The sequence below is a fragment of the Triturus cristatus genome, chromosome 2_2, assembly GCF_964204655.1.
Source record: "Triturus cristatus chromosome 2_2, aTriCri1.1, whole genome shotgun sequence".
Lineage (NCBI taxonomy): Eukaryota > Metazoa > Chordata > Amphibia > Caudata > Salamandridae > Triturus > Triturus cristatus.
The window spans coordinates 101,700,953-101,711,294 of NC_140582.1; the positions used below are offsets into that span (position 1 = coordinate 101,700,953).

The following is a 10,342-nucleotide window of genomic DNA, read 5'->3' on the forward strand; positions in this document are numbered from 1 at the left end:
AGATCTACTTTATGTCAACAATTCCAAATTATTCAAGTGTGGCAGCTGCCCAGAGAAGCAGGTCTCTCCTATTGCTCAAGAGATCCAGTTATGAACAAACAGATGGCAGAGAGTGGTGCAAAAGGGTCAAAATATAAATTGTAAGCTGGCATAGGCTCCTTAGAATGCTTTAAAAAAAGGTGTATGGGCTCTGGAGACACTACCAAGACCGAAACTGGGTAAGAAATGCCAAAATTAGACCCTAGGTTAGTGGAGCATTGACCTCAATAGAAAAACGTCTCACTTCAACAGAGGACGACAAGCAACTATTCTCTGACATATACAAATACCTAGCACATTCATCTCGAGCTTGAAGAAACCCGGCTGAGGAGATGGGAGATACAGCTAAAGAGGGGACTGTCAGGAGATACACTATAGGACACATATGACTAAGATGTGTGACACTGAGGGAGGAGACAAAAATTGTGACATGTTGGAATAACAAACCTGCAAGACTGGGATCAACACAGGACACATACCTGTTGGAGTGGATGTGGAAATATGGGCATTATACGCCATCCGCTCTGGCAATGCACAAAGCTAAATAAATACTGGGCAGGTTCCCTGCACGCATTACACACTATGCTCGAGACCTCCAACCCCAGATTCCCAGTTTGCACTATTCAGGGGCTACCCAAAAGTGAAATATTTCCATTGCACGCTAGAAGAGGTTAGCAAATGAAAATGGTGCTATGGGCGGTGAGACACATCATAACCACCCTATGGCAAGAAAGACCACAAGACCTTTGGGAGTGGCAACACAGACTTGGGTACATGCCGGGGATGGAAAAGATCTCCCCAGCGCCAGAGTAGGGAGGAGATGACCATGGCTAATTACAGGCACTATTTCTGACAGATATGGCTTCAGAGTTTACAAAGTTCACATGCTCAAGATATATCAGGGTACTAAATATACGCTCTTCCACCACACCAGACCGAGAAGTCACAGAGGTCAACACAGCGACATACATGACCTCAGCCAACTACATGGAGCTTGAGAGCCTGTCCCACTCCTGAAAGCAACGCAAAAGTGTCGGTTGACACTGAGTAGGTAAGATGTTGTTTCCTTGACAGCCTGAGGATGTCAGCGAGCATATGAATACTCTGGATTCAATCCTAAAATATTAATCTGGGCTCTAGGCTGGATTCTCTTCAACACACAATCTTAGGAAACCAGTGACTTGCACGGTGCGCTAAAGATCCTTAAGTGTTGAGGGGCATGGGGAGGGGGGGCAACAAAGACCTTCATCTAGGTGGGAACGTTCAGGTAATCAAAGAAGCATTTTTCAACTAAAACAACTATGCACAGAAACTTTAATCAGCATGATGACAAAACCCAAACTAGTATGTCTACACCATCTAGACTAGCCTACTAGAGAACCAACTCAGTCGCCTTCAGCTCTAAAATCTGCTAGGCCTTCTTGTACCTAGCAAAATAAAAGAAAACCTGCTACTGCCATTCCGAGAAAGCTCAAAAGGCTTCTAGTGAATGTACTGGAGTCAAACTCCTGTACAAGAGCCAACAATCTCGACTGATTGTACCATACCCAACAGATCTAGCAGGATAGCATTATAACCCATTTATAGTCACACAAAAAGATCCAAACCTTGTATGCATTTCCCAGAACTGCTTGGGAGAACTGTATCCTCCCAAGCAACCATGTAAGGTAATGAAAAGATCCCTGCATCCCGAACAGACCCTGCTTGCCATTCACCTCATACTGACTGACAGTGTTGGGATTTGTTGAAGGTGGTAAGAGGATTTGCTCTCTCCTACTTTCCATCATAGCCTCTCACCTTATCCTCAAAAAGGTCCTACTGTATCATTCCTTCAACTAATGGCCAGACACAAATGCAGTGCAGGTACTGCTCACAAATGCCATCAGAGCCTCCAACTACTCAATTAGTTCTGTGGGCAAAACAAAAAACATAACACTGACAATTTGCGCACCTGTGGAGGAATATGCCTTCACTGTGCCCAGGATAAAGTGAAAATAATATATTTTTTTAATTGTATGATGTAATAAGGTGCAGGATTCTGCACCTTCATGTTAACCACAGAAACCTTGACCACTGACCACCTAACTACTAAAAGTGACAAACAACGCTCATTTTAACTGCTGCAACTTTGTTTAGGGGTGGCTGCCTACCTATTGGAATGTAGTACCTTAGGAAAATAATTTTAGCAGGCACAGAATACACTTCATCTATTGTTGAGTGTACAGGACAATATACACAACGAAGGTCATCCTCACACAACAAAGTTTCAAGGAAGAAATGTATCAACCGAGGATTCCCTTGAATTGAACCAAAAACCTGTGCAGATTTTCTCATTAGATCAGTTTGTTTCTAGCCTCAATAATTGCAGGCATTCATAAAAAGGAGTAGTAGTGTATATATTTACATATGAGTTCCACAGACCATACGCACCTCTGGACACAAAGAATTTCAAGTAGCAATGGCCGACAATACTTCTGAATGGCAAAACTGTGCAGCCTTAAAGAATCCAGTCTACCAATATCCCACATAGAAGATGGAATGGTCGTGTTGTGATATGGAATTCAACTGTCTGAACGTGAGCAAAAAAACAGAAAAAAGGGGTGGGAGTGAGCTCTGGAGTTGGAGGAAGTAGACTGCTTACGCGAAATGGTGAAGACTATCAGCTTAATAATTCAACTAAACTGTGTTCCCAGCATGAACTCATTACCCCAAGTAACGGAGTCCCAAAATCAATGATTTATTAATGAAGCAATATGTAAAAGTTCTTCCAGGTGGAAACATCACAAGAACCGTACACTAAACAGAGAAGCCAGACCCGAGCCCACAAAGACCTCCTCTTAATTATTCTAAACTAAAGTTAGTGCTCAACATATCTTCTCCCCCAGCTGTATTCTAAAAGACTTACCGCTGACAAAAACAAAAAACAGCTTCAGATAACACAAAACGTTTCTTTGTTCTACAAGAAAGGCTACGCATTCAGTATAGTATAACACTATGTTTGAGTATCATTACGGGAAGTGATATTATTTACGGTGCTACAAAATGGCAAAACGGTGGCAGCAAATATTGTATAAAGAACAAGTTATCTTCGACCTAGAATTCTTATGAAGGGTATCGTACATTACCTATCCAAAGAGAATTGTTTTAAGCCAGGTTTAAGAATACCGAGGCTTGCCAGAAATTGCCCTGAAACATTGGGAACTCACCCAGCACACTGTGAACTGTAAAAGAATCAGCAATAAAAGGTTTACATCCAGTTTTCTTTTCTTGAACTGGAACACATTCAAGAGGCTACTGATCCTGAACTCCAATGTCTTCCTTTATCTCACATGACTCATTCATTTGAAGAACTTTCAGGCTTTAGGAGCCAATCCGTTCTTCTGTTGTTGGGACTCTTGTTAGGTCGAGACTAGGCAGCACGAATGTGGTGTCTTCAAGACATGCAGTATTCACTCTGTGAACTGACATCCCACCTCCTGCTTTCGATTTGCTTTTGTCAGTGCCATTCAAAATCCCTTGCTTTCAACTGGCTAATCAGCCCCCCCCCTCACTCCCCCCCCCGGATTGTGTGGCTTTGGGTGGCAAATTGTGCGGCCAAAAAAAGCAACATTTCTGCAGTGGGCAAACAATGTGCATGCCACAAAAATACTGAAGGCCTGTGCTCTGTCACTGCTGGTGACTGTCGTATGTCAGTTAGTATCCTCAGAATATCCAGCAGCACAGCGCCTCGAACTGGAGGATGTCTGATGCCAAAGAATACAGGTTACAATGTGAAACATATTTCTGTCATCAGGAAACCTGTGATCCTAGTCGTGGGCAGAGCGGCAGATGCATGGATTGAGGAGATATATAAGAGAGAAAGAGAGAGAGAGAGAGAAAGAAAGAGAAAGACATGGGGGATAGGGGTTAATTGAAGCCACCAATGGGAGTGGGGAGCAGTGGAGGGTGTGGTACAGGAGAGCCTTTCAAGGGCCTGTGGGAGCACACAATGCGTGAGGCGGGCTGCAGGCTAATCGCACAGGAGGCAGCAGCATAGAAACAAATATAGTAGAGAGGTACCCCCTGGTTTAATTTTAGGTCCAAGAGAAGGGGGGAAAAAGACAATCAAAACCTGTAAAGGACCTCTTGCAAAACCTATATTGCTTTTAACTATAGCCTTTGGCTTATACAAACCCCCAAGAGAAGCACATGTTCCTTCCTCAAGAAATTTTCTTTAGAAATGGCAAATGTTATTAAAAAAACTATTTAAAAAAATTTTTGTTTTACAAAAAGTGAAAAATCATTTATGTGCTAATTTCACAAATCACAGCATGAATGCTTGCAATTAATCCAACAAGGTTAAACATAAGTATACACAAATAGAATCAAATGCAGAATCAATCTGAATCACTGCCCTACCCCAACAGATTCATACAAACCAGCATACACACTCCATAACATACCAATCATTCACTCCGACATACTGCATACGATTAAAAAAAGTACAAATATGCTAACAAATGGAAACCAACAGTGTATGTAGACAAAAAGTCCTATCATTTGTTATATTGAAAAATACTGTATCATTTCATTGTTGAGTTTATATATCATAAATATCTCATTTCCTTTTTATCATGTATTTCACTGGTCGGATTCCAACACGTCAAAGGCCGACGTACGTTTCGGTGGAACATTCATTTTTTAAACCAGAGGTCCTTTACAGGTTTTGCTCAGCTGCAGCATAGAGCCAGTAAAGAGAGGGGGAACACCAAAGGTTTTTTTTTTTTTAAACATTTTGCTGGCACCTGGGGGGGTTGCTGTATTTTTACAAAAGTGGGAGGGTTGCTGTATTTTTACAAAAGTGCCAATTTTTCTGCAAATCGTGACATCCTAGGGGGTCTGGCTAATGCTTGCTGTGCTTCCCATCTTGTTCACAATTGTTAACTCCCTGGAGGACTTGTCCGCTTCCACTTGTGCCACCCACTTTTTGGGGGGGGGATTTACAACGGGCACTTCTGTGGGTGCATGTGCGGCCACACTGACAGCACGGCGCTTGCTTCATGGCCGCAGCGCTTCATGTAGCGCAGCGGCCATGAAGCGGGGGCTGTGTTGCTAAAAGAAAGACATGCAGCCGCTTCCTCCAAACTCCGACTTCAAAACAGGGCTTTAATACTTATTTTTATTGTGCTTCAGCATAATACTTAAACGGAAAGCACAATGCATTCCAAACGGGTACATACTTTTTTTTAATTAATAGAAAAATATTTTTTTAATGCTTTGTGAAGCATGTGTGCGTTTTGAAAAGTAAACAAATAGGTTTTTAATGCGCGCATACAAGCTTTCTGCATGGTTTTACAAACGCCTTGGTTCCTTGTGACGATTTATTTATACAGAGTTTATGTACTGCCCACACGTCAATGCGATCACTTCAAAGCATGAATTGTAACTATTAAAAGGGGGTTAGAGTCGAGCCTGGTGGAAGGGACGGTCCAACTAGAGACTCTAAACCAAAACGTTCAAGAGAGGGGTGGGGGCCAAGACCTTCACAATAGAGACGAGTAGAACAGCTCTAGGGAAGCAGGCTTTGTCGTAGACAGCTCTCTTCAAGCCAGAACAAGCATAGATCAGTTTGCCGTCCATCTGTCTGGTTGTTCCACTGACCCTCTGTACCTCACCTCTGGTGAGCTTCCTGTGTCTGAGTTGTGCAGGACTATGTAGTCTGCATGTTTATAGTGTGTGTGCTGGCTTCTGTGTGTTGATTTGTATGTGTGATTACCTGGCCCTCCGAAGCATCTCTTAATAGTCAGCCACGTATCCTGACTCTTACCAGTCTTAAATGCTCAGGTAAAGTTTGCACTAAATCTTTAAAATAAAAAAATGCAAGTGTTTTCGATGGATTTGGAAAAACTACCTTTCGTGTGGCTAAAGGAGCGTGTGCACACTTGTTATTGTTCTTAAGACAAATACAGAAAAGAAAATTGGCAGAAAAACCATTAAATTAAAAAAATAAAATGGCACACACTCCAAATTGTCTTTGGTCGTGCCAATATTTAAGATCACGCTCCTTCGGGCGCAGACAGGGAACAATCATAGCTTGCCTGCGGAAGGAAGTCTGAATCGTAGTTATGTGATTAGTATTTCTCTACTAAACAAATCAAGAGATCTCCTCTCTAAGCCAATAGTTGGCTATGGAGAAGGCAGTGATGTGCCCGAGCACGTTGTATGTTCACTATGCAGGGTACAACTTTATACGTCTGAACGCAAACGGGGATACGGCTTTTTTTTTTGTGCATGATTTTAGGGGGGAAAAGTTCTCGAGAAACAGCAGCTTTGCTCCAAAGGCAGTTTGCTGGTTTAAACACAGGATTACTGAAGGCCTTGTCAGATCTTAGCTTTGGGTGCTTTACCAGAGGAGGCAAACACTTTTCCTTAAATGCAAACTAGAGGATACAGCAGTTGGGAAAGGATGGGGTACATTGAATATAAGACAACACTGTCATTATGCCAATCTCTAGTAAATAAGTGCTCCCGTAACATGATTTTAAAGTTTATAAACATTTATAACGATGGCTAGGTATAATATCCTGAGGTGAAAAACAAATACAAATTCATTTAACTGCGTTCTCACTCAAAGTTGAATGCATCGATTTTATGCTATTTTAGAAATATTTCAACATGTACAGCACCACTAAATATTGGACTTGCTCAGGCGTATAAGTGTGACAGGACAGCAAGAAGCATATTTCTTTATCCATCTAGCCTTTCCTGAAATGTAGTCATCCCCATCTCTCTCATGGTTTCTCTACCCACACGCTTGTGCTGTCACTCGGTTGCTCCTCGTTTTCTGTCACTTCTCTCTGTTGCTCTCTCACATTCTACTCTCTTGCTTCTCCAAGTCTCTATTACTCTCTTCTCTCTATATTCTTTCTTACTGTCTCGCTCTCACCCTTTTCTCACTATTGTCTCTATCTGTTCACTGATCTTGCTCTCTTGCTTAGTCTCTTCCTTTTTTCTTTTCATCTCTTCTCTTTCCTCTTCCTATCTATTTCTCTCCCTTTTTCGTTTTCTCTTGCTTTTTCTCTTCATGCTTACCTCTTTCTCTGTTTCTTTCTCTTTCTTTTACTCTTTATGTCTCTTCTCTGTTCTTTTTCTTGCTCTTCTCTTTTTTTTTTACATTGGTCCAGCCTAACTAGAGGACCACGTTCATTGATACAAGTGTGGTGGGGAAGGACCGATGTATGTTTACAGGAATCTTAAGTTGACACTGATTGGTTGTATGCTTTACTAACTCACATATCAAACTTAACTGACTGACACTTATTGCTGGTGATGCTGTTGCTGGTTTGCAATGTTGTGCCTTAGTTGACACTTTTGTGATTGATTATTACACCTCAAAACAGCGTGCTTGATTGGTGTCTCTTTCTTCATAATCACGTATGAAAGCACTATCAGATATGCGAGCTCAGACTACCAGTTGTAGAAAAATAAAGCTTTAAATAAGTACTTCTCAATGCAGTGCAACAATGTGCCTATTAGTGTCAAAGTTTCCACGTTAAAGAACAGTAGATGTTGTACCACCCAGGATAATGTGTTACAATTTCCAATTACTTATAAAGGTCCCAAAGGCAAGACCTATTGGCTATGCAAAAGCTTGTTTTCCTCTTTCTATCCAATGTTCCTATATGAGGAAACTAAAGTGTACAAGGTTAGACACCTCCAGCAGGTTGTTGAATAGGTCTACACTTTGAACTTACAAACACATAGGAACGTTCAAGGTAATTCCTAAACTCCTCTCACTGCTTGACGATTTTAAAACGCAGAAGTATTTACGTGGATCATACTCGAGTAATGTCTTTATGTAAGCACGTTGATAGTTAACACTTTATAAATACCTCTGTTGGAAGCGGAAAGCCACACAATCTTTAGTCTAATGAGTATTGTAGTGCACTGAGTGTCCTCACATGAAACTCCCCAAAAATTTAAACCTCACTCCTTCCCTATAACTGCCACACTTTGGGCAGTAAGGTGCAAAGTTTTTCAAACAATTCTCAAACGAAACACCTATAGACCCTTAGCTGTAACAGGTCTACTGTTGGCAAACAGTAGAAAAAAAAAACTAAAAAAAAAACAGTAGCGCTTGAGGGGCGTCACATGTAGTATCCAAAACTCACCCCATGTCATTACGATCACTGTTTCCAATCCTGGGCTTTCGTGTGGCAACGGAATGCATAGCAGTCCGTGCTTCTTTCTAGAGATCAAATCAGGCTACGTTTAGGGGCTGCCCCAAAAAAGTATGAGCGAATCATGGTGTTGTGGATTAAACAATACGATGTTCTGGAGGAAGATTCAGCCTAAAGAGCTTGAACCTCTTCGTTGTACATATTTGGACGGTGTTTTTATTACACCAGATTTTATTGCAAGTTTTGCAACAGATCTACGGACTTTGTTGCCTTTGTCTGTAGTTGCTACCATAGAAATGTCAAATAAGGGGGCAGATTATCTAGGGCTGGCGATAGATTTATCGCCGCTTTAGCGCCCGTTTTCGGGCAAAAAGCGGCAATAATTCTATTCCATTATAAACAAGGACACGCTAATGCGTGTATCCTTCATTTATCTCCTGTTTCTGTCACCACTCACTACGCATCGATAATGGGATGCAAAGTAGGCATGGCTGACAGAAACAACATGGGAAATATTGCGAAGGCAGCTTCACGATATTAGCAAGGAGGGGTAGCGATGATAATAATCGTGCTACCTCTGGCCTAACGCAGGAATTTAACGTCTGCTAAATTCCTGTGTTAGGCATACCTAACATGGGAGGTGGATTATGGGGTTAAGGCCACAGGGCCTTATCACCAAGATCATCGCCATTTTGGGAGGGACATCGCTGATTTTAGGCGATGGTTGGCCATTTGCCGGCTATCGCTGGAATATTTAATCGCCATAGCGCTGAGCGTTGGTAATACAGCGCTAGCTTGGCGAGATATTCCAGCGATAGCTGGCGATAAAAAAAGCGTGCGAAGCAATAATTATCGCCAGCTCTAGATAATATGCCCCAAAGTGTTTTATTGAAAAAACAGACTAATTGAAGAAAAGGCAAATAAATGTTGGGGGAAACCTAGGACTGGAAACTTCTGTGTTGACTGTGTACGGAAGCCATTGAATTTCATGTGAATGCAGTTCCAGTTGCTGTGTAAAGTCACTAATGATAGTGCTCTGTGGAGGATGACGATGGCGTGGAAGGCAATTATTATAAAAGCCAAAATAGTGAAGAGATCACTAAAATGTTGGCGTGTTCCACATTTCCCTATAATATATTTAACTAGATGGGCGTTAAAAAAAAATAAAAAATAAAAATCGCTGAAGTTTTATTACGTAGGATTTCGGATGTCACTGGTGGCAGATAGAAGTGGAAGCTGGTGAGTGACTGAATCAAATGGATGTAGCAGTAGTAGAGTTTGGTGGTATCACAGGGGATGTTTCGGGGCACAATGCGGATCTAAGAAAGAAATAGTGCATTATATGCTAGTGACCACATGAAAGACAGATAGGGGGTGCATAATAGGCAAGTTTACAAAGGCTAAGGTGTGTTTGACTTCTGTGATGTGAGAGCAGGTCAGTGGATTGTAAGGGTTTGAAGCCAGTGGGGTCAGGAGGTCATTTGAAAAGACAGGATGTTCGGTCAGTGGATATAGGCAAATAGGTAGTATAGGGAAGGTGGATCAGTCATTGAATGCAAAGTGGTTTTAGGATATGGAGGAAGGGTGCGAAGATTGACATACCTCCACCGCTGGCAGACAGAGAGTCAGGCACCTGACCGCTCTCCAGGATGCTGAAGCCCTCGTCGTTCTCGATACCTGCTATCTCGCTTTCTTGCTGGGCGAGGAAAGCGGCAGCAGGATCCTCTTCGGGGACCCCGTTCCCCACCTCAAGTGGAGCCGAGCCGAACATGTCAAACTCCGCCATGGTGCTCTAGGCGAGAGGAGGGCTGGCTCTGGCGCGCGGGTGGGGAGCGGAGCCACACAGACAGGTCACCCCGAACGGAGAGCAGCGGAAACACGAGACTGCTCATCCGGCCCGAGCCATTAACATAGAAAATGGACATGCCTTGGTTGCTAGCTGCCACTGAAGATTGATCACAAAGCGGCCATCTTTCAAAGGAGTCCTGAAAAGTCTGCACAACGTTCCTGCAGAATTGTGTCTTAATATCTCTTAAAAGATACAACAAATTATTATTATTATTTTTATTGTAGGACACTAACGTGTTTGTATGACTGAGATAGTATTAGTTATGTGGAAACGGATGTTTTGTACAGAGCAAACG

The 10,342-nt window shown here is 42.3% G+C and overlaps 1 protein-coding gene across 3 annotated transcripts in view; it reads right to left on the reverse strand.

Moving 5' to 3' along the window:
* The window catches only part of CLTA (clathrin light chain A), a 94,810-nt gene extending 84,707 nt beyond the window's left edge, over nucleotides 1-10,103 (reverse strand). For 2 of the 3 annotated variants that reach the window (XM_085641108.1, XM_085641107.1), the window contains exon 1: nucleotides 9,801-10,097. In XM_085641108.1, coding sequence (XP_085497234.1) covers nucleotides 9,801-9,984 — 184 coding nt within the window. In that variant the 5' untranslated portion in view covers nucleotides 9,985-10,097. Of the gene's footprint in view, nucleotides 1-9,800 lie in introns of all 3 variants that reach the window. The other variant, XM_085641109.1, reaches the window with a different exon arrangement.
* Between the last annotated feature and the right edge of the window lie 239 nt (nucleotides 10,104-10,342).